The sequence below is a fragment of the Pagrus pagrus genome (genome assembly GCF_965226575.1).
Source record: "Pagrus pagrus genome assembly, chromosome: 3".
Lineage (NCBI taxonomy): Eukaryota > Metazoa > Chordata > Actinopteri > Spariformes > Sparidae > Pagrus > Pagrus pagrus.
The window spans coordinates 22762125-22787009 of NC_140187.1; the positions used below are offsets into that span (position 1 = coordinate 22762125).

Sequence of the window (24885 nt, forward strand, 5' to 3'; positions counted from 1 at the left end):
ACATCGTTTCTGCCTCTGATTTCTGAATCGACTGGCACCCGGGGTGAGGATTACCGCGCTAACATTAGAGGCGGTGTGGCGTGTCTATAGGGAGAGATCATCCCTTTGAGATCGTCTCCCTCTGCAGCGGAGTGCCTTTGTTTTGCAGCTACACTCTCTGAGCCCTATGTTTGAATTTTAAATGACCCATACCACCATCACCATCGATAACACGCAGCTGAAACACTAACGTGAGCACTCCCCCGTCCTGAATCTTCCATTTTACGCGTTTTGCTTCATTATTCCTTTGACACTTTGCAAATGTGTGCAGCGAGGCGTGCGTATCGGAGGGGTGTGTCTACTCTGCAGTACAGTGGTAGGCTGGGAAGCTGCATGGCGAGCTTGCCATACATTTGCGATGCATGAGAGATGGCCGAGCATGCTAAAAATAGACGATTAAACAACTCCACTGCACGATCACACTGGGCAAATAGTGCTGATATTTTCTGCTCTTCACCAAGATAAAAATCTCTCCTTTTTTTTGGACCCGCTTATTTATTTAGATGGCATTTGTTCATTCACGGTTGCGCGCACATAGGACCTCTGGTGTGTGGGTGTGTGTGGTGGGGCCAGCGGAGGGGGCCTGGGTGAAGGTCAGGGGTGTGTCTATAATGTAAACACGGTAAAGGCGACAGATACGAAGGGGAGAAGGAAAGGGAGAGGAGGGCCTCATCCGGTCCCATATATCCTCTTCCGACTAATGGTTCTTTACTCCTGCTGCAGCCTGAAAACAAGAGGTAGGACTGCGCACATTGTGAGGTGAAGACAGATCTCGGCTGTGCGAGTGATTGAGGATTTGTTATGATACAACAGTCGCGCTTTCCATGCCAAGCCACCTTATTGTGTAAAGTAATAGCTTTTTACAAATGCATCCCACCCTTGAAAATACGAAGAGTCTCACTACTGTACTGTTTTTATTCCATCCCCTATCCAATCTGTTTGTGCCTGATAGAAATGATCTTTATTTATTCTGTTTCTTCTTTAGTCTTTAGAGGTGCACTATGTAGTTTTTCACTATGTAGACATTTTAATTAGAAGAGAAAGATCTTCAGTGGCTGATTACAAACTCTTTGTTTTCATGACTGAATAGACAAACTGACCTTAAAGGACAATTTAATACTGTTTTACATTATTTATATTTGGTGGACCCTGCACCTTTCTAGCTTCAAACTGTGTTCTGGGGACCTTATTTTCCTCTGAGAACAGCTTGTTTATTCAGTTATGGGGAAAAGAAGAAGAAGAAATATTTCTGAGTTTGTATTATTACCTTATTGATATTGTAAATATTGAAAATCTGAGTTTGAATTTCTTCTCCAAAATGACATGGCTAAACTTTGGTTGGAAAGAAAATTAAAACTGGAAACAGCAGTGCACCCAATTCCTGAAACAGATAGTGAGTCAACATCAAAAACAGATGATGGCAATAACCAAAAAGATGTAATCTGAGATCAGATTATTCCACCTACCCCTCTGGCAATTAAAAAAAAAATGCCTGTACAAGCTCTTCTGTTGATCAGATGTGTATCAGGTATTTTGCACTCTCACAAGCCCTCCATTAATCCCCTGCATTGATCTAACAGTCAGCACAGTGCAAGAGCTACACAATGTCGCACACTGCTTGTCCGCTTTCTTAGTCCCCTGCCAGCACCGCCTTGTATCCACGACAAGAATTTTCACAACAAACATTCCCTAAATATTCCGGTCCATTCCACATTAGACACTGATATATTTTGTACCCGCTGTGTACAAACCACTCAACAATTAGGACCACACCATAAAACTCAAGCACGCATATACAAAGTTCAGCGTCAACAGTCGTGTCCAGTTTTGCTTTCTGTCAGAATCAGCATATCCTGAGCCCCTCTCCACCCAGCACCTTAGACATGTGTCATAAGCTTGTTAACTGTTGATTCATGTGCCGTAACTAGTAGTAAAGTGTTTGGGTGTTAGGTTCATGCTCATGGAGAGCTGATCCTTGTCCTGTGGCTTGGGCCGTCTCCAAGTCTGGCACCAGCACTGGATCAAGCCGTACAGCTAACAGGGATTTACTTGGCTCCACAACACCCATGTCAGACATGTATCCTGGCCCGGCCATTTTGTGTCCTCAGATGCTCCGGCCCTCTGCAGTCAGCTGGCCTGCTGTCTGGAAACCAAGAGAGCAGTGGAAATCATAAATCAGAAACACTTGACCTACTAAAACTACAGGAATTAGTATTCGTGGCACTGGTGCAGAGACATAAATAACTTCATAGTAAGAGAATGCAAACGGGCACATGCCTTCAGGTCAGACAAATCGACTTTAGGCTGTTCTAGGGCAGTACAGGACATGTAAACATCAGTTAAACACAAGTATTTGACATTTATTTATACTATCATCTCCTTTAAACTATTACTCTCTCTTACGTATCAATTTCGAGCATATTTTGTTTTTTAATGCACAGAGTTTTTGTTTTTTAGTTATATACAATTTTATTACCTGTATATTTGATTTTTTACTTATTCTTATTTCCTATTGTCTTTTCTATTTATATTATTTTTAAAATCTCTCTATAGTGTGATATTTCTAATCTAGAAGGAGCAACTGCAATGTAACAGTTTCCCCTCAGGGATCAATAAAATATTTCTGATTCTGATAATACAATGAACTAATGATTGGCTACAGTGACTGAAGGAAAACAGACACGAAACAAGCCATGGGAACAAAAATGTTGCTCAAAAGCAATAAAGCACAAATTATAATCTGATTTTACAAGACCTTATCCAGGCAAAACACACACACACGCACACACACACCACACTCACACAGCTTCATCTAGTCTGATAAGATCAGCACGTCAGATGACAGAAGACACGAAATGATTTCATCTCGTAAAAACATGAACGTCACGTGTCAAAAATCTTCCTTGAGGACAGTCACAGAGCCACCCAGCTGTGCATCACATGTACCTGCCTCTCTCTCAAACAAGCTGTACAGTAAGAACGACACAGTTTGTCTGAGAGCACTCACTGAGTGACGAGCTAACGTGAGCAGAGCCCTCCGGTGCGCCAATCCACTTAACGCACCTGAGAGAATCTCTGGACTCCTTCTGAAAGCATGTGCTGATCATCTGGTAGATGTCCTTGAGGATACAATCAATCTTCGCCCACTCCACGTTGCAATGTTTCAGTGCAATACAGCGTACATTCATGTTGTGCCTATGAAACCCAGGATATCCTGCCTGAGGGACTACCACCCTGTTCCACTTACGCCTGTCATCATGGGATGCCTCGGGCTGCTGGTCAAAACCCACATAGATTCACTTCCCCTGAGCTATCTGGTCTGCAGTTTGCACGGAGCAAATACATCAACTGTGGATACACACATTTGCCAGGTAACATTTGGACATACATGTGAGAATACTGTTGTTTACAGCACTGCATTCAGGATGAGTCTCGTCATCTACAGCGAGCATGTGCAACTGAATCCTGGACTTGCTGACAGGCAGACCACTGGTGGTGAAGATTGGCACATCCTCCACTAATTCTCGGCACTCGAGTCCATGCCAGTACTCCGTGATCACACATAACTGTGGCACAGCACAGCCGCCACACTTTCATCAGCTTGAGAATAACACCACAGTCATTAGCATAGTCACTTACTGAGTTTGCATGATAGAACAAAGAAAATCGTATTATCTCTGGCTTCAGCAACATTTCATCTGCCGAAGGGTATCTATAAAACATGGGCACTGTAAGGACACGTTTCTTATATGACTTCTGAATACACATACACAGTCATATGTCAGTCTTGGTAAAGAGTAGTTAAGTCTGCATACATGGCAGAGGTGATACTCTACAGAACAGCTACATCAGAATGTTGTTTGTTGACTTCAGCTCAGCCTTCAATACAATCTCACCCATTAAACTGGAAAACTGAGCACTCTGAGCTTGAGTACAACACTCTGCAACTAGATATCAGTCATTCTCACAAACAGACCCCAGACAGTTCAGACTGGCAGTCGCACCTCCTTTACTTAAGTGCTCAACACCGGACCCCCCCAGGCTTGTGTGCTCAGCCCCCTCCTGTTCACACTGTACACCAGTAACTGCACTCAAGAGAACTCTATTGTGAAGTATGTGGATGACACCTCCATCATTATAAACAATGATGGCAGTTTGTAGGAAAATGAGGAAATCAGCAGTCTTGCAGAGTGGTGCACAGAGAACAATCTACAGCTTAACGTCAGCCAAACCAAGGAGCTGATTGTTGATTTTAGAAAAAAAGGCTGCAAAGACACACACCCACTGACTTCTTAAGGAAGCTTACGAAGGCTAAATTCTGCTGCAAAGTTCTCGTCAACTTTTACAGAGGAGTGATAGAAAGCATCCTGACTGGAAGCATCACAAACTGGTGTGGTTCTTAGCCGGTGATTTAAACTGCGCGGAGCATCATTTGTACCAATCTAACGAGCATCAGTGGCATCAATGAGGTGAGGTGTCTGCACTGTTCACCCTGCTGCCATCTGGCAAAAGATACAGAAGTATCTGCAGACTATGACGCAGCTTCTGACTTGAGACTCCTGAACTCATCTTCAACACAGCATCATAAAAATAGTGATTTTCTTGTGTGGGGTAAAGAAACTACAACCTACATTTCCTTGTATAACCCAGTGTTGTAGAATGATAATTAACTTTGAACCTCAAGCCTTAAATATGGTGCCAGGAAAGTACGTGAAGAAGTTAATTGTGGATGAGGTACAAATACCCTTATTCTCATTCACATCCCTTAAATAGAGACAGCCAGCACTTTCAAGTTCCTCTGGTGATACTGAATAATGTTGACATGCAAAATCAGCACGGCTCCGTAGATCCTCACTACCTTCTACTTGTGTTACACTGAGAGTATCTATAGCAGCTGCATCACTGTGTGGCGTCCAGGCCGCACCACCCTGGACTGTAAAGCTGTGCAGCAGGTGATGTAAATAGCATAGCTTCTCACAGGCAATAAACGACAAGCCCTCCAGGACATTTACCACAGGAGACACTTGAAGGAGGCCCACAGAATCATCCCAGAACATCCCAGGCCACAAACTATGCAGTTCTTTTACCCTCTGGAAAACATTACTAGAGTATTATTTCCAGAGCCGACAGGTTCAGGACAGCATCGTCCTAAATGCCAGCAGACCGTTAAATTCATTACCAAATGTTACTTGCTCATATCCTGCCTTTGTCTGTCTTCATTGTACTGTTTTGTATTATTTTAAATGTTTCTGCTATGGACTGATAGGTAGTTTTTATTAAAGTTATGTTGTGTAAGGTACTATTTTATTTTATTTTATTTTATTTCATTGCTGTCCGGTGCTGGTATGTGATATGCAATTGGATTAAAGTGCCCTTTGAAACTTTTTTATGGTCCTATAAACAAACAGAAACAGAACTCTTGATACAATGGATAACAGTTTGCGAGAGATAACATTTTTTTTGTTTTTTAAGTTTTTAAGATTTCAAAGCCACATTTTTACATTTGCTTTTTTTAACATTTGAGCAAAACAGGCATTTATTTTGAGTTATGGTGGGGTGAGCACAAAAACAGCACATTGTCCATCTGGAAGTCCTACATTTCAAGAATAAAGTAATACAATTATTTTTAAATTAAAGACAATCATGATGGGATTACATCAGCCGTGATGCCTGTCAACATGCTACATTCCAACCCATGAGTGCTCCTCAGTGATTACTATATTATTATGTGAGTACTCAGTACTCCAGGTTGGACCACACCCATATACGAACATGGCTTTCATTTTGATCTCAACTAATACACACCTGTGAAGTTCCGCGACTTCATCTTGTGAAATTGCGACACTGTTATGCTGACAAAATGCGTCCACAGACAGAAGTAGCTCCTGGCAAAGTACTTAAAACTGCCTCTGTGGCATTTCCAGCTACAATAGGTGTTTCCAGGACCACATTTTTCCATGTTCACACACACAGACACACAAACACAGACTGTGAAAACAATACCAGCCAACACTGCTGCGGCAGGCAAAAAAAAAGTTACAAAATGCATCTTTAAATAAGTTTAATCTGCAGCATTTAAAATGAGTGGAGTTTCACTATTAAGCTTCATTAAATTGAAATATCCAACTCCAAAACTGTACTTATGTAAAGTACTTAATTTTGACCCATGCTGTAAGGCTAAATATATAATCAATAAAATAATCAGTGTTGACAATTTTATCACATGTTTTTATAATCAAAACATAATAAATAACCACAATAAAGTTTGTTTGTTTTTTAATAAACCTAGTATGATTATTACTGCAGTAAAAGTAAATGATTCACATACAAACTGTGTTAATGTGTGAGTAGAGGTTTAGTATTAGTCCTGTGTGAGCGTGTGTGTCTTCACTCAAACAAACAGATATCTTTTATATTTTGTTTTGTGGCAAATCTTGAACATTGTTGAAATTCCTTTGTCCTCTTCAAATATTTACTTAAAAGACCAAAGGTTATTTTTCTTTTTATAATTCCTCAGAAGATAACCAGGAGGGGGTGGAAGCTGTTCCTGGACTCCTGGAGTTCTTAGACTTCATGAAGTACAAAAATAACAGGTCTTATTGAAAACAGGTATTACAGTTGCAACATGAGCCAGTTCTCAAATTTACCGATGCGGTGAGACTGACTTTGATCTTTCATTCACAGGCAGAAAAATCTGAAACCTCATACTGCGGTCCTACTACCTACTGTTTTCATCCAGAGGCTCGCCAGGAGCTGCAATATGGAGATCTGACTACACCAGAAGACAACCCCGGTCTATTAAAGTCCCTCTAGTTCCATCTTCTGGAAGGATGAGGGACAACATGGCCACTATTTGCCCATTACTGTACGGTGCTACCACACATGGGTCCCAGGGCTATAACACCTCTATAATGCTTAATCTAACAGTGGTGCAATTTTTCAAAACGTAACAGAGGATGCCATGAAGCTCTGAGTGCCTGTAAAAGAAATGTAGTTTTATGCAGCCGCTGAGCTATAGTTTCAAGCAATCACACCAAAATTGGGCGTTTATTGTTACTTTGCAATAAATTAAAAAATAAACAATAAGGTTTCTCATGATATTATAGTATATTAAACTATATTAAAGAGACAATCCAGCCAACTGGAACAATATTGATATTTAGCATTGAGAAGTATAATCCAGGACAGTATCTGCTGGTAATGATTTCAATTTGTGATTTTGTATGTGTGCCATAATGGTCAAATGTGGTCCTGGAGACACCTTTTGTAGCGGGGACTACCACAGAGGCAAGTTTTGAGTACTTTACCAGGTGTTCATATGTCTGTCCTTCCATCTGTCTGTCTTCCTGTCTCTCTGTGGGACAGATTTTGTCAGCCTGATAGCATAATAACTGTGTGAGATGCAGTCATGACATTTTAAAGGTGTGTATTTGAGATTAAAAGGAAGGATGGTCTGAGCAAGGGAGCAAGGTAGGTAGAATGTAGGACAGGGGACATTAACCTCCTACTAAATGCCCCTGGCCCACATCCGTGGTCCTGGAGATACTTACTGCCGCAGGAACAACCGCAGAAGCAGTTTTGAGTATTTTGCCAGGTGTTAATATTTATGCCTGTCTGTCTGTGGACAGATTTGGTCAAGATCCAGTCATGAAACTTCACAGGTGTTTAGCTGAAAAATGAAGGCCGAGTTGGAAGACGGGTGTGGTCTCATGACATGACATGGCCTCTAGTAAGGTTTTGTAAAAAAGTGACAGTCTCTGTTTTTGTTTCTTGGTTGTGTGTAATGTACAAACCAATCAACCAAGGCCATTTACACAAATCAGCACAAACAATAATTTACCCCTGTTGACAGTTTTCTTATGATTTTGAGATCAGTTCAAACAAATGAAGGGGTTGTGGTCCAGCAAAAGCATGCTTACAATTTGAATGTTGCTTTTACGAAATAAACTGTGGTTAGAATTTAGCTGCTCCACACTTTAGTCTATAAACTCAGATTAAAATAAGACTACAGATAATTTGACGCCTTCTTAGCAATTACGTAACATAAACTTTTATTTTGAAAACAAAGCTTTTATTTTGGGAAACCGCAATCGGATAACGAGAAGCTAGCTAGCAGAGCATGTTATTGAGAGCAATTGACGTGACTGTCAAACCTTCAGTAATGTGTTTGATAATAATAAGACATGTCGACAGGCTCGGTTAGACAAAAGAGGTCGACATTCTGCATCTGGAGATGTAGGCGTACGTTTAGGACAGGCTAGCTGTGATCTTACACTCCGACGCTGCTGTTTGTCACCACAAACAGCGAGTTTCGTTAGCCTATCGGAGTAAGCTAGGCTAGCTTTAGTTAGCTAACAAGCAACGGCAGAATAGGGGGTCGCAGACACTATCATTATAAGGTTTAACCTCCTTTATAGCGTAACGTCACTGTCTGGTAAGACATAGCAGTTACCTATATATGCAGACCATTAACGCTGAAATACAACAATCAACTATGAATAGAGTGCTTTGGCCCTCTGTAGCGGAGTTGGTCCCATGGTGTAATGGTTAGCACTCTGGACTTTGAATCCAGCGATCCGAGTTCAAATCTCGGTGGGACCTCATCCTTTTAACCTGTATCCGCTTAAATACAACTTTAACGGAGTTGTTTTGATAAATGGAAAGGAAGTGGCAATAACTAGTGCGGAACAAGACTGCTTAAATGAAACGTCACTGTACACAGTTATCATCACTACTCTTGAGTATGTAACACTCATAAAAATGATAAAATAGGCTTGAGGATGAACAACATGGTAAAAATCAAAGAAGGCTCTGACTTTATAAATAATATATACAATAATACATAAAGGTGAAACATTGATAGAAGTTGTTGCTATTATTTGTATGCAGCATGGGAAGATGGAAGAATCACAGTGACCTTAACGGAAAGATGCCAATATTTATTGAGAAAATAGGTACAGTGGGCAACATACCAAAACAGGGCTTCATGAAATGGCCAAAACATCTAATTGTGATTATTTTGACAGAAGCAGCGATTGCAGTATGATTCACAATCAGTAGGTTAGTAGATTAAAATCACGATGATGTGACATTTGTTGGGATCTGTACCAAACAAACGTGATTTCTTACATCTTGTGAGCAAGATTTGAAGGCTAGGACATCTCTGCAGCACTAAAGTACTTTGTTATGATGCTGTTTGGTCACACGTTTTGTGTTAATCAAAAAACTGCAGATTTTGCAATTTAGATATTGCACTCGGCCACATCGTGATTTTGATAATATTTTTGATTAACTGTGCAGCCCTAATACCAAAGGAGATTTAGGAGAAGAAGGGGCAGTGTTGTATGCAGAAGCCAGACAAGCGATGATCACAGAGCGAGTAAGGGCCAGTGTAAAAACTATGTAGGAGTGTGGAGACAGTGTTGTGGACTGTATTGTGTGTTGTGGTTGTGTGAGAGATTGTGACAAATTGGGTCTGCAAGTATGTGAAAACATCTCAAAATGGATCGTACATGAAACCTGTAAATGATGAAGCACACACTTGCATTTGATTTGATTTTTATTACTTAAAGTTCCTTTCGCGTATGACATAAACCATCCTTCTCACCACCTCCGACGGCTAAAATATATTACTTCTTTTACTTAAAAATCCATTATGAAAAATAATGATTGTGCTTATGTCATCTAAATACTGTATCAATTTATAGAAAACACACGAATACCAAACAACACAAATGAGTTGATAAAAAACAAACAAAAAAGAAACACTGAAATATCTTTACACGAAAATGAAATCTTTGGCTTGAAGTGAAACTCCCCTCTAAAACATGACTCACTCATCATGTGTTACCATGGATATTAGGACATAAACAGGGCCGAGACTAATCCGTGATATGGAGAGATTTTTCTGCACTGGCTCTTTTTAATAATGACATTACCAGCGCTGCAGATGTTTTCGCATGAGAACGTCCTTTAACATTTCACAAGGTAAGGCCTTTGACCATTTTCAGCTACAGCGAAGGGTTCATGTTGTATCCATGATCTTTTAAATTACTTTTGTTAATTTTGTTTCAAGGCTGACCTCCCTTTTAAATTTGTGTAGTTAGTAGCTGCATAACATTTTGTTAAATCATCTATCTTTGTGTGTGTTAAATTGTGGTTGAGCATATTACAACCACTACATCTGCAGTTATCACTTAAACAAAAATATACTTTAATAGTATATTGGCGATGGGAATAAAATACTAGTACTTACTAATTTGTATGTAACCACTGATTTAAAAAAAAAGCAAAAGACGTTTCCTCAGATAATTTAAAATCACATCAAAAATGCACAACCTCTTTCTTTCATTTAAGAACTTCCTCTCATTGCAAAGGACCAATTGCACGCATGTCACTTTACACCTTAAACGAGACTCTGACATTCTTCTTTATTGCTGAAGACCTTAAACGATTTCCTTTAGCGTTAACTTGTTCATGTACATCAACTTTAATACAAATAACAGTGTGGTTAATGGATTGTCTCTCACGCAGCTTGTGAAGTTTTTGCACACTATGTGAACTGTTTGAAAGTGGATGACAGTTAAAAATAACTTTAGTAACAACTAACAAACAAACAAAATCCCACAAAACTCGTATTTCAATCTCATTTGGCAAAGGTTACCAAAGTTAGGTCAGTCTTTGGCTTATTGAACTATTCCCCTCTAACTGTTTGCTCTGTAAACTGACATATAAACAACACTTTGCCCTAAAGAGCACTGATCTGCCAGAACCGGATTCTGTTATAAAACCAGTCATACAGCCGAGCACAGTGGTGCCACCTGTACAAATGCAAGCAAAAATGTAGATACACACACGCACACTTCATAAAAAAAATGTGTCAAAATCATATTAACATCTCCCCCAGATCCCCAACAGTCCACAGTTTCGTCCTGCTGTCTCATCTGTGTAGCTGCGGTCCCAGCATGACTTTGTTGATAAAGTTGACGATAGCCACAGCTGGCTGCTCGGGGTCCATCTCTGCAAACAGGTGACACACGTTCTCTGTAGCGCTGCCCGTCCGCCTCGCCACAAAGCCAAACATCCTGCAGCAAAAAGGACACATGAGAGGTCAAAAGATGCAAGAGCAAATATTTGACACCAAAACAAACTCAAGAAGTCAGAGCAACAATGTGATTAATTGCCATGCTGGGTAGCACATTTTTCCGGTTGATAATATCACTCGCAAAAGAAGTACACACAGTGACACAAGCACTTACTTGCTTGACGTGCTATCAGAATTAGTCCACCTGAAGCACGGGCACACATATAGAGACACAGAGACAAAACGTAGGAAAACATGAATAACAAAGACATAGAGACTGTTTTATACAGACAAGGCACTGACTAGCATCTACCTTCATCTCTCAGAGAAAAAAGCAGGCACGTAAATCACAGACAGCTTATATTTATAAAATATAAGTCAATACAGAAAGTATTTTACAGCAGCAACAGGAAGCACACAGATATAACTGCCTTTGCTAAAGATAATCGGCAGTAACACGTAAAAGAATCACATATATAGAAGTAGTTTTTCATTAAAATCATACAGCCAGTGTGTGTTTCGATACGTCTCAGTGACCCACCTCTGGTCTTGGGGGTCGAGACTGCTGAAAGTCACACTGCTGATGGGATAGTGTCTCCTGAAAAATAGCCTGTAAACACCAACAACATTATGAGTAATTTGGCTTTAAGGATACAATCTGGAAAATGTTCTATCAAACTGGTGCTCATACTGTGTCATGCATAAGAAATTTAACACAGTAACAAATACCACTTTATATAAGATTAGCAGTCATTTCCATTCCTATTAAATGTTCCTAAAAAGAGGGAGGTTTGTTGTGGCAAAGATTAACCTTCTTTTGCTGTCAGTTAGAGTGATGCCCTGAGAGGACACTTTGAAGTGGACCACCGTCGCCGCTGGACGTGGACTCAGAGCCAAAGTACACTTGGTTGCCTTGGAAACAGCCTCGGGCCCCGTCAACGACTCAGTTTCCACCGAGTTCAGGTAGAGCACGTTGCAAGCTTGTTTACCAGAGAGATGAGAAATTATGGATTGCTATAAACATATGTTCTTCAGGCACAGTGGTATGAAAATATGAGGCTTGAGCAGCCTCTGCTGGTCAAAAGTAAGAACTTTACAATATTGTGCCGCATGTGATATATCCTCTATGGAAGTTCATATAACAAGAGAATCTGCAAAAACACAAGAAGCTCATGTACTACCTGCTCCCTGTTTGAGGAGGTCGGCCGCTGTGCTCGTGTTTGTCGCACTTTGCATCTCTTGAAGCTCCCCAACCAGGTCTGAAACATCATAGTCTTCAGTTACATAACAGTACTGTCTAAATTATTGAGGACCCAGTCTGTAACTGCTGAAATAACCTTTGAAGTATTTATTTAATCTCTTGTAATGAATACATTGTATTTGAAAAGGAGCATGTTTAATTTAGGAATAAAAATCATGACATCTAAAAGACACTGATCTGACCTTTTTCTGGGATGCGAAGGGCACATGGCAGAGAGATGGGAGTGATTGAGTGCTGGTACACCAGAGCAGATAAACTTCCTGAGACAAAAGGAGAAAATAGGTAAAACAGATTATGATTATATACACATAAGAAGGCATTAAAAGAAAGAAAATAGGGGACTGGGAAGAAACAATAAACCCACTTTGTTGAGGTTTACAGAGTAAAGTGATCAGTTTCAGTACAAATTAAATACGTGAAACATATTGTGGCAGTTGTGTCTCGCACATAACTGACCAAAGTAGGACTCGTTCTGACAGCCCTTGATCTTCACTCCCCGTGGCCCCGTCTCGATGAGGAAGTGTCTCACCAGCTGTTCCAGAGGATCCCCTGGGAGAGAAGAGAGGAGGGTGAAAAGGGAGGAGGGGGAGAGGATCAAAAAAAAGGCAGACTGTCTTGCTACAGAGCACGTTTTGGATGCATGAACAAATACAAAAAAACATGAAACTGTAATGACTATATAAAACCATAATGTCACTTTTTGATCACGACCATGCCTCATTTGTGTTTTTCATTTCATGCACAAACAGACAAGACAAGAAACAAGAAACACTCCTACTTATTATTCTGTTTGGTACCTGTGCCTTAGATTTTGTAACAGTATTTCAGCATCAACACTTTCAGTGATTGGTGTCAACTAAAACATACACATGGATGTTAATGATTTACCATGAATCAATTAACCGATTAAAAATGTATTAACCAACAATCAGAGATTGAAAAAAAAACATTAAAAATACTTACAAATTACAAAGTACATGAAATGTATAATTTTATCGATAATAATTTTATCGATAATAAAACAGTATTCATAATGGATACCTTTGCTACCAATGACGTTGGCATTAGGAGGAGGCGTGGCCACCTTGAGGGCCAGGCCGTAGGCCCCCTGGAAGGAGTTGCTGTCTCTGATGAGGAAAGTTCCTGGTCCCTTGTCCTTCAAAACAGCTATGGCTGCAGTGGAGAAGACACATCAGAGAACAGCAATCACAATAGATCGGTTTTACGTCTAAGGACAGCCGGCTGTTTCTGCTATGATATATTAAAGGTATGCTATGCAGGATCTGTTGGTTGTGGTTTGTAAACACACCGGTTAGGGATTCTGGAGGATTGTCAATTGTCTCATTTCTAGGTCATCTAATAAGGATGTTTTGGTGAGCCACCAACCTAAACCCACAATGTCTCCAGACAGCAACATTTAAAGAAAACTAGAATGACACTAAGTAGAGCGCATACCTCCAACAAGGCCCAACAGTCCCCTTTAATTCAATCAAGCCTTATCCAATATCAAACTCGTAACCTGTATCACTCTAAATTTTAAAGATTACTTGATCTGTGATCTGCATCAGATTGTACACACTCCAGCCACCTAAATACAGCTGATTTTTTCCATCAAGATCCATGTATCATTCCCTGAGCAATTACCGAATATGTCAGAAAATGTCTACGTTGGTTTTTAGGAAATTCCTGCATGTTATACCCATAGGTTTCACTATACTGTAACCCTTAATCATTAATGATCAAAGAAGATTGGATTGTTTGGCAATGATACACATACAAACACTAGATATCCATTACCATCCTTCATTATAACCCTTACCTTGGTCTCTGGAGATGCCTGGCTTGTACCAGTACTTGGAGCTGTCCTGGACGAACTTGGCATTGACCCTGATGTCTGTCTCCTCCCTACCGCTGTGTTGTGAAGAACCCCGTCTCTGCTCTCCAGCAGAGGAGGAAAAAGTAACATGGTGTGTTGGGGAGGGAGCTGAAGAGACCCGGAGTAGAGAGTTGTGTCCGTTCAGGGATCCAGGTGTGTTTGAAAGTCGTTTCTTCTCAGGGAGTGGAGGCTGGAAGGCAGGGATGGTGACTGCAGTGTACCCAGTGTATGGTACATGAGGGACATTTAGTAATGGGTAGTAATAGGAAGCTAAGGGGAAGGTTGGTGTGTGATATCCGTCGGGCACAGGTGATGGTGGCTTCGTGTCGGCTGAGCTGTCTCTGTCCGGAGTCAGTCTTTGTCCCATTGCTGATGTGGATTGCTGGGGAGAAGACTGGATGTCCGGGGAGCCAATAGGAGAATTTGGTGAAGTGGTGGAAGGGCTCGAACTGAGACTGACAGATGGGTTCACGGATGCACTCCTGCTGCTGTCAGATGGAGTATCGCTAGGGAGGACAGAGCCGTTCAGTTGCACTTGGACTGGGGTGATGATGACAGTAGCGTAGCTTGAAGTCTGTAATTGGTTAGAGACATCTGCACTTCCTGCAATCTTGGCTGCCCCAAGCTTACCACCATGGCTCGAACTCTCACTTGATGGTTGTGTGGAGTTTATGGATATGTTTGAACCTTGGGTTTGAGTTTCTCTTGGTACAGGTGTGATAGTTTTGCCACTATTTGTGTTGGACTCAGGATGTGTAGAGGATTCTTGGCTTTGAGAAGGGCTATCAGCAGTGACACTACGGAAAAATGTGGAAAGAATAAGATAATTGGATACTAATCTGGGTAAATGTAATTTTATTTTCAGGATAAACAGTTGTCGAAAAGTAATGTTTCACCCACCTGTCTTCTGTATGTGTGGGACTGCTGCTACCAATGATTGTGTAGTCATGATCAGAGTCCAGCCCAGGGGTGCTTGACTGGCCATTAGAGTCCGATTTACCATCTGAACCCTGGGATATGTCATCCGCTACATCAGCCTTTTCTACTTTGAGAAGTGAGATGCAAAAAGGTGAGATGAACGTATAACAAAGAAATTGGAACAAATAAATAACACATAAAGTAACAAACATGTTATTTCAATGTAAACCACTGTATCCATCATTCACCTTTGAGATGCTCGGTGACCTGCTGGTCCCTAGATCCAGAGGGGGTCTCGGGCAACCTGCCTCTCCCAGGAGAAGGGCTACTAGCAGGCAGAGGCGAGGCAGATTCAGAGTGGTACCCTGAGGCGTAACCCCTGCTCTCATGGCTCTCAGCTGGGGATGACTGATAAGGAGAGCAGGGACAGGAATGGCGGGGCTGTGGAGGGGTGTGGTACCCACTGCTGGCTCCATCTCGCACATCCATCAGAGACGGGGGGCTGGGGTAGCCCTGGTGAGGTCCGATAGCATATCTTGGAAGCTCTGGGTTTGGACCCTGATCCAAACTGGAGTGGCAGACGCGAAATGCCGGCATGACTGGTTTGCACTGCCACACTTCCGCCTCTCTCGCCACCTCCCATGGGTTTTCAGTTTCCCACAGTGGAGGCACCTCTCTTGTCCGTTGTACTCCTGCTCCTTGGGACCAGTGTGGGTTTTCGGATTGGTCGGGTAGCAATGGGTGGAATGTCCTAATTGAGGCTGATTGGTGCTCACGCCTACTGGAGCAGTCCCGACAGGGGCAGCCAGAGGATGGTGTTGGAGAGCCAAAGAACATTTCTCTGTAAGGGCTAGAGGGCAGTGACTGGTGGGAGAGATGAGAGGCTGGACTGTGGCTGGAATAATGGAAGAGGTGACAATCTTCCCCAGTGCAGAGTCTGTTTGAGGCTGGGAGGGTGTGGCTGTGTGGGTGGCTGCGTTCAGGGGACGAATAAGGGTAGCAAGGCCTGAGGAGACAGGGCAGCGGCGGGGGTGGAGGTGGACGTTCCCATGGTAACTCTGGCAAAGGATGGGCACTATGTCGATGGCAGAGTTCCATATGAGTTGAATGAGGCGGCGGGGACACAGATTTGGTTGGTAAAGCCGGCAGAGTTTGACTTTTTGGATGTTTTTTGATGCTGCTGCAGCAGCCAAGACAATGGCCGTTAGAAAGGCAGGGCTCTCGTTCCCTTTCCCATCCACCATCGCCACACTTTGAACCTACTCGACCACAACACGAATGCTGTCGCCTCAAACCCCCAGGACTCGATGGGTCCCCGTCATCTAAAATCGCAGTCTCTCTGTCCCTTTCTTTCCCTCTTGTTTTCTCCTTTGATCCATCTTCCCCAACTCTTCTCCTCGATGGAGACTCAGTGTTTTCTCTTTTGGGGCGGTTTATGGACAGAGAGGTGTCTTCCAGTTGATCAGAGGGGACTGAGCAGCGGCTAGAGTCAGAGAGAGGCTGGGGCTGGCTGGGAGTTTGAGGCTTGACTGTTGGGCTGCTAGTGAGGCAACCATTGGGTGATGCTGCTGAAGCTGTCGATCCCGGCCCACGACGTTTCCTCACTTGGGCGTACAGGCTGCCGTCCAGAGGGCCCCTTGTGTGAGAGATATCTGTAGAAACAAGAAGAGGAGGTTATTTGATAATAACGTATATTAACGTAAAACTTACTTTCTACACCGGCATGTGTGTACATTTCTTACTTTCCATGCTGTCTTGGTGGTGCAGGTTGAAGTTCTCGTAAGAATCCCACCTGACCACAGGGTCTGAGGTGTTGTAGTCTACTTTGATGGAGGCGTCATTCTTGCGGTATTCTCGCCCTTGAAAAGCAGACATTTTGATATGGAGCATATGAAAATGTAAAAAGGGAGATAGTGTGTGCACAGAACACATCAAAAGATGCAGCGACAGACAAACAGTTGATAATATTCACCTTTCATTTTCTCTGGTCCATTGGAGAAGATAAACTCGACTGTCGCATCTGGAGGAAACCTGTCATCTACAGAAAGACAAGCACAAAGGCGATGACTAAAATATCCAGACTGTCTCCAGAACAACAGAGGGATTGTGATAAAAACAGTCAGAGGAAAGTGCGATCTGTGAAGTGGAAACACCAAAGTTAATAAATAAAGATACTTGCCTTTAGTCTTCATGAGAGAATCAGAGCAGAACACTTGAGAGAAATGTGTCTGAAATACGTTTTCTTTTTACTTGCGTACATGAGTGTGAATAATATTATTTATACATTGTATGCATGCATCGGCATGTAGTACTTAGAGCAACTGTCATGAAACTGCTGCTTAGTGAGCCATGTGCAAGCATTTCTGTTGTATCTAAACTGACACTGTCATTTAACATTTGTCTCAAAATACCCACACACATCACAAGGGTCTGGAAAATAAGTGGGTTTTGAATTATACACCATATAAACCATTTCAAGGACGCAGCAGAAATATACAGCGGGAAGATACATTTGTTCTTTTATATGTTAACAATTTATTACAATTTTAGTGTAAAGCACAAGTACAGTCCAAACAACCTCCCAGCAATGACGTACCACTATGATTTTCCTCATGCATGTCTAGCAAAAATATCCTTCACTCGCTACTTACTATTCTGTGCATTTCCTAAGAAACCATCGAGCCTCTGTTTTTATACCTGTGCATGCCAGGTCCAGCTCAGTCTTGCCAAACCACAGCTGGGCCCCGTGAACCGTGCAGGTGTGGAACTGGACTCTGAACACCACCTCCCTCTCTGCTGCTCGACTCCGCCGATGGTAGCACTTTACCTGCAGAGAGTGATGCATTAGAACAAGCATTTCACTTTGCAATGCCTCAAAGTGTTGACATTTTTAGTAGGCAAGAATGACAAAATAATAAATAAAAATTTCATCTGCTTTGTCATACTGCTATGTTTATGTCTTCAGTGCGTGTTGCTGCTGATTACCCTCTGAGATAAATGAAGCACCTACATGTCTTTCTTTGTCGCTAAGGGCTCAAAGAGACATGCAAGACAGCACAAGAAAATAATTAAGCGTGTGTTCATAGTCTTCAGAGGATTTGTTGTTTAAATGGTTTAAAAATAACAAAGCACTTTTTAAAGGAAAAGTTACCGAAGTGTATCAAAATCAGGAAGCAGTTTCAAACCAACTGAGGTATTGTAGTTATTACAGTATTGTACTGAGTATCTAAGGGATTCAAATCAAAGTAAGCTTTACGTTTAGTGACACACAGTTCAAAATAAGCTATTACTCACCATTATGTCCCCCTTTAATAAAAGTGCTGGTTCCATAGTCACACACAGCTTCCTTGCCCTGGAGCTCTGGGGATCACTGGACACACACACACACACACGCACAATAAAAAAACAGTCACACCAGCTCAAAACATACATAAAACCAGTCAAAACATGTCTTAGTTGGGTAAAACACTGTTAAACAACTTTAACTTCAACATAAGCACAGACCAGCCTACACCTAAACACAGACGGAGGCCTGTATAGACAAAATCTGTCAGCTGGACAGGGGAAGGAAAGGCACACAAAGTGATACAACTTGATAACTAGCCATGTACTTACTAGACGCCCGAAGTGTAGACCAGCTGGAGAGACTGGTAGATTTTAAGGAAAGGGTAGAAACCTATAGATACAGTTGAGGAGAAAAGCAGTAAAGGATGGCCAATTATAAACCAACAAAGGCTTCATTGTGTTTCTGCAAACTGTTATACAAGATACATTGGTGTAAAACTGACCTCCTCCTGCCTGGAAGTGTGGTAGTGATGGAATGAGGACCTGGTGGAGGAACAGAGGGCTGCTGTTCATTTTGATGGTACCGGACAGCAAACCACCAAAGTAGTAGATGTACCTAAAGAAGAGAGGTGAGGAAATAATGTGATGAGAGCAGGGGGAAACAGAGGAAATGACAGCAGCAGCAGTGCAAGAAGTGATATATGGATGACAGAGGAGTAAATGCAAAGATAAAACAAGTGTGTCAGACCTGTTCTGAGAGGGCTGTATGGAAGAGGAGACTTTGTCTTCACAGAACTTTCTCATTGCGAGTGTTGTGAGCGCCTGGTCCGCTCTGTGGACACAACCAGCAGGGTGTTAATAAATGCTTTGGTACAGATCCGTGCAAACAAAAGGTAGGAAGATATAGTGCGTCTGTTTGGGGTGAACAGGTGTATGCTTGGAGTAGATCTAGAGCTGAAACGATTAGATAACTAATTAGTAAGTCGATTGACCGAAAATGAATCATCATCAAATTTGATAATTATAAAAAGCCAAGAACGGCGATGTGATGTAACGATTTCTTAATGCAGCTATCTCGAGATCACAAGTTAATTGCATCATTATTCTGAGAAAATGAGCTTTGTTATCTTTTGATACTGAGATAACAAAAGGTTCTTTACCAGAGATCAGGAGTGCCATGCCAGCATGCATTGATTGATTTATGCTGAATTTGTCAGATCCAGGAATCCCTATTATTGATCAAACCCTCAGCCTTAACTTCAATCTTACTTTTCTATTTACACATTTTATGATATCATTCAAAACCCCAGTATTTTGGGTAGATCCCTTTCGACTTCCCTACATGCCAACGAGAATTCTGGACAGTGACATATGTGCTTTAAGTTGACCGCATAACCCCCATAACCGTGACCAAATGATTAATTGAAAATATAATCTGTTGATCATTCTATAGTAAAAGAATATCATTAGTTGCAGTCCTACAGTAATCACATTGACCAAACGCTCACTGAAGGTCATCAAAGATGGTTAAGGTATTGATGACAACCAAGTATATCTATGAATAAAGACATTTTTGAGTAGTTGTAAGGTTGATTTGATTTCAGCTCAAAAGAAATATTCCACCTGTAGGAATCCAATCTTTCTTGATTGAAATGTAGCCTTGTTGGCAAGTGTAAATTAAACAGGAATAATTGATCTTTATGCCGGTATATTGAGTGCTTAGTTAGGTTGATAAGGCAGATTACCCAGCTGATATCTTGCTGTAGTGCATGTAGGCTGCAACGATGACTCCCGTCTTCCCTTTGTTTCCCTGTCAGAACACAAATCAAAGTGTCAATACATTTTCCAACTGTTTCACATTTTTCACAGCAAAGCCAGCAGATGTGGATTTAGGATGCACTGACCTTACAGTGGAGAACCACGACATTTTGGGGGTCAGAAGTCAGCCAGGTCTCCATGGCTTTACAAATAGCACAGATCCTGTCCAGGGGAGGGGCGTGGAGGTCAGGCCAGCCGTAGTCCTGCACCTGAACCGTAGAGGAGGAAAGATAATTCAAATTCAGGTTTTCAAACAAGTCAAACCATTTCATCTTGAAAATGCAAAGCGATCATGTTTGTAGTGTATATCTCAGACGTATCTCTGTAACCAAAGCAGTGTGTGATCTGACATCTTTTTAAGATGTAAATTTGTACCTTTGGGTTGAGTCTGGTGATGTCATGTCTCTTCTCTGATAGATTTAGGAGCTGGAAAAGACAGAGACGCATAAAAAGACATCTTAAATCTATTTTTACAACAGCTGAGTAAAAAAAACAGCAAAAAAGTTTTGCGTTTAAAGGGAGCAGGATATGGTAGCTAATAGTCCTTATCAGTTACAGATAAGGACTTAAAGAAATAACCTTTCTGGAGAGTTACACAAATATGCAAATACAAGCTAATAAAAAGCTTTAATAGCAGCCATGACCTCAACTTGACTGCAGTTATTTTTTCCTTTTAGGAGACAAATTACAAAAGATGTGTATATTCCTTCTGAGTTTCATGACTGACCAAGAACTTGTCTTGATGCTTGGATTTCAGCATGGAGGCCACTTCCTGTAGGTTTCTGCGGTACCGCTGCTCCTCCAGGTCGGGCAGAAAGAAGACAGAGATGATCCTCTCCGTGATGTAGGTGAGGTCAAAGTCATAGTGGCACTCCATCACATGCTCCATCACTTGTTCCACAATTTTACTACCCCTGAATAAGGAGACAGTTCATTGATTTAGTGCAGCCAAAACAGCCATCATGAGATTAAGACAGTCAGAGTTAAGTTCCTTAATGTTTATTTTACTGAACTTGGGGATCTACTTAACATATCAAATATCATTTTCTGTTGATTGATGTGTGATTCAGCCTCTTTGGTACCTCGGTATGGAGCCTCTCTTCTTCTGTGATGTAGATTTAGTGGAGCCGTGCTGAGGAACAATCAGAAAAGAGTAACTCTACTGCAACAATTACACAATATAAAACAAAACAAGTACATGAAAACACTTACCAGGTCTGGTGTTGAGGTACAGGTGTGAGTCACCTGAAAGAAAATGAGCACATGGTTGATTTTTGCAGCAGTCACGTAACCATAATGCGCACACACACATACACGTAAGGAATGAACCGCCACATGCCAAGTCATGTGTTTGGTTTAACGCTTTTGGTCCTGCTCCAGCAGTGCAGATGAAGGGATGGAAGGATGAGGGGGATGAGGAAGGAGGGATGAAGGGCTGATGGAGAGGATAGTAAGATTCATTCTCACTTTCCCTCTGTCATCTGCAGCAGCTGGTTTGAAGAAGAGGCTGTCGGTAGAGATCAGGCTGTTCCACATGATGGGTTGACACACACACACACACACACACACACACACACACACACACACACACACACACACACACACACACACACACACACACACACAGACTAACAGACACACACACACATAAAGACAAACTGTCAAGCATCTGCACGCACGACTACAGAAATGTAAAGAACTTGAGGTCATTCTTCTTTCTTTCTTTCTGTTGTTTGTGTTTGTGCTGACCAGGCAGTAATGATAAGAGACACTCAGTAAAAATGATTGATTGTGGGGTATTTTTGCCTCGTAAAAGAAGGAGGAGGAAAGAGAGACGGATAAAGTTTACTGGAGGAAGACTCGACATGTGGTGTGCAGTCCTTGTACGCTGCTAGTGAGCCAATAGTAACTTGCCAAAACCACAAACACACACGTATACACAGAGACAGAGAAAGAGTGACGCTGAGGTCATTCAGACAGGCTACAGCGACTGCAATACAAAAAGACTCAAACAGGCTTATTTTCTGTTTATGATGAGGATAAGTGACGAGCTAGTAGAAACATACTTGTCAGAGTCATTAGATGGTCTCATTATAATGCAAATCACATGATTAAAAACAGCAAAGTGAAAAACATCACTGCTCTCTGCAGTAGCTAACGTTTGCTGAGAAATGGAGTCTGCTAACATTAAGGACCTGCAACACAACACATCAAGTTCCACAGAGCCCCTCTAAAGCTCCCTAACAAACAGAAAATGAGGAAAAACTAGCTAAGAAATAGTCTCAGACATTCAGTATTGCAGTACAACTGTGGGCTGCAACCGTGACAGGTGACACCCTGTCAACTTTTGACCTATGATCTATCCCATAAGATTGATTGACAGCTGAGCTGCCCTCTGTGGCTGAGTGCCAGCCGGTGCTGACAGGTGTCAGCCAACAGGTTAACAAGTCAAATGGCTGACAATCATAATGATCTACAACTGAAACAACCTCAGGAAAACCAACAGCGACATTGCGGAAATACACACAAGAAGTTTCAAAGTGACAGAACAAGCCAACCCGATTGATTACTATGTTTTCCATTTCCATTTCTTTTAGATTGATGTCATATCTTCAGTTTGACAAAAATAAATGCATCTCATGCTCACTACAATTGTTTGTCAAGCGAGTTTTGCTCCCAACTCCAGAGAAATTTAATTTTACGGATGTTTGATCTGCAGTCCCTGACAGTCGAGGTTGATTTGTTTTTGTCTTTGTTCATTAGATGCAGAATAGCGGGGTGTTTCGTAGGCATATCAAGTCATCATGTTGCCAACAGCAACACAACACTGAAATGACAGCAAAACTGAGGCTGATATATTAATTTTTACCTTTGTGAGGGGCTGTTGAATTATAATCTTCATACAGGGAAATTAATAAAATCCTGTAGATACATGATATTAATGATTTGGATGACTTACAGTAACACAAACTGGCAGCTGATTACTTTCTAGAGAAATAAACAGAACTTACACCTGGAACATTAAGTTTTCTTTAAAAATAGATCAAAAAGATTTGTCAGGAGTAACCCAAATTATTATGATGATGTCTTGCCACACAGAGACTCTGTGATACACAAAATGGAAATGGCATTTAAGAGTGTGATGGGGAAAGGAGGAGGAGGAAACATAAACAGACATGTGATCCCATGATGGAATGAGTAAAAGGAGGAGTGACAGGGGCATGCTGTAATTGGTTCCTGCATGGCAGAGAAGATTCAACTAAATATGCTGAACTGATCAGATGATTTCATTACCTGCTTACTGTCATGCAGGTATCATAGTCAACATAACACAACTATGTTTGTTTTTCAGTTACTGTTTGACTGTAAAATCCACATCTTGACTTCTTTGCCTCAGTCGGTCAGTGTCTTTCACATGACACCGCAGACCCTGGAACTGGAACTGGAACGTACAATTGGTACGTTCCAGTATGTAAATATATGAGGACAGGTCACACACATGTTAAAGACCTACAGTAGGAAATGAAAGAACAGGGACATTCAGCCATAGGGGAGAACTCCTCTCTTAATAGGTTTAATAATGGTGGTTAAGTGGATAAAGTGGTCGGCTTCAGGAAGGAACAGTAGGAGACAGACACAACACATGCATGTGTACCCATGTGTAAACACAAACACACACACATGCACACAAATGAAGACAGGGGTTGAACCTGGAGGCAGGGAGCATGTACACACAGCATAAAGGCAGAGGAGGAAGACACCATAGTCAACAGGAAGCAATTTGCAACAGGATGTCAGCACTGGTCGACTTAGGTTCACACATGCACATACAAACACACACGCATGCACATGTCGTTGGTAGCTCTGCCAGCCTCAGGGTCTTCATTAATGCATGTGGACTGTACGCTGGAGCCACTGGGAATGGAGCCATCTGGTTCAGTTTGTCCTCTTCATCAGCTAGCATTTACTGAGGTGCCAATGACAGCTCTGGAGCCTGCCCTCAGGCACTGACTTGGCTGGTGTGTTTGGTGGATCAGTTTGCCTTGTTCATCGAGTAACACAACCTCACTCTTGTATCAAACAAAATTGACAGACGCTTCCTAGTTTCAGCTCAAATGTAAGAATGAGCTGCTTCTCTCGTTGGGTCTGGCTTTTTGTGGAATACGCTTATTTACTTTCTTAAAGTTAGATGAGATGATAGCAAAGTCTCAAAGTCAAAACCAAGTGAAAATATGACAAAGGTTGCTTATAGTGACGAACCTACAGTAAATTATCCCTCAAATCTGAAGCTACTAGTCTGAACTATAGTTTTGGTTCACTCACTGCTCTCATATGTCATTTTAGGCAGGTAGCTGTTTTTAGTAAAAAAAACAAACAACCGACAGTACACTACCTGCTCAGCACCACATGACAGAAAGACAAAGTTAGCAACCGTGAAAATAGTGAAGCATTTAGCATTTAGCAGCTAGAAAGCCAGATATGCCTCTGGAACTGGTAGAGAACAAAAGCGGAGCTAAAAGTGAGGGAATAGGTGACTGGACTTAAACTCATCACATGGCCTCCAAAATGAGTCAAATAAATAATTATGTTGCTCTGTTCCTGCCA

The 24885-nt window shown here is 41.7% G+C and overlaps 1 protein-coding gene across 4 annotated transcripts in view; it reads right to left on the minus strand.

Annotated features, from left to right (window-relative positions):
• Positions 1–10019: 10019 nt before the first annotated feature.
• Positions 10020–24885, minus strand: part of LOC311255428 (tensin-2-like) — a 30520-nt gene continuing 15654 nt past the window's right edge. For 2 of the 4 annotated variants that reach the window (XM_084349897.1, XM_084349900.1), the window contains 24 exons: positions 21493–21525; positions 21363–21412; positions 21008–21194; positions 20656–20706; positions 20367–20489; positions 20208–20272; positions 19211–19294; positions 18966–19078; positions 18793–18853; positions 18472–18547; positions 17875–18004; positions 17150–17215; positions 16920–17036; positions 15426–16829; positions 15160–15304; positions 14203–15056; positions 13425–13556; positions 12840–12932; positions 12566–12643; positions 12304–12381; positions 11934–12102; positions 11664–11732; positions 11298–11327; positions 10020–11123 (listed from right to left, as the gene is read on the minus strand). In XM_084349897.1, the coding sequence (XP_084206023.1) occupies positions 10979–11123; positions 11298–11327; positions 11664–11732; positions 11934–12102; positions 12304–12381; positions 12566–12643; positions 12840–12932; positions 13425–13556; positions 14203–15056; positions 15160–15304; positions 15426–16829; positions 16920–17036; positions 17150–17215; positions 17875–18004; positions 18472–18547; positions 18793–18853; positions 18966–19078; positions 19211–19294; positions 20208–20272; positions 20367–20489; positions 20656–20706; positions 21008–21194; positions 21363–21412; positions 21493–21525 (4353 nt within the window). In that variant the 3' untranslated portion in view covers positions 10020–10978. The remainder of the gene's footprint in view (positions 11124–11297; positions 11328–11663; positions 11733–11933; positions 12103–12303; positions 12382–12565; positions 12644–12839; positions 12933–13424; positions 13557–14202; positions 15057–15159; positions 15305–15425; positions 16830–16919; positions 17037–17149; positions 17216–17874; positions 18005–18471; positions 18548–18792; positions 18854–18965; positions 19079–19210; positions 19295–20207; positions 20273–20366; positions 20490–20655; positions 20707–21007; positions 21195–21362; positions 21413–21492; positions 21526–24885) is intronic. The other 2 variants (XM_084349898.1, XM_084349899.1) reach the window with 2 other exon arrangements.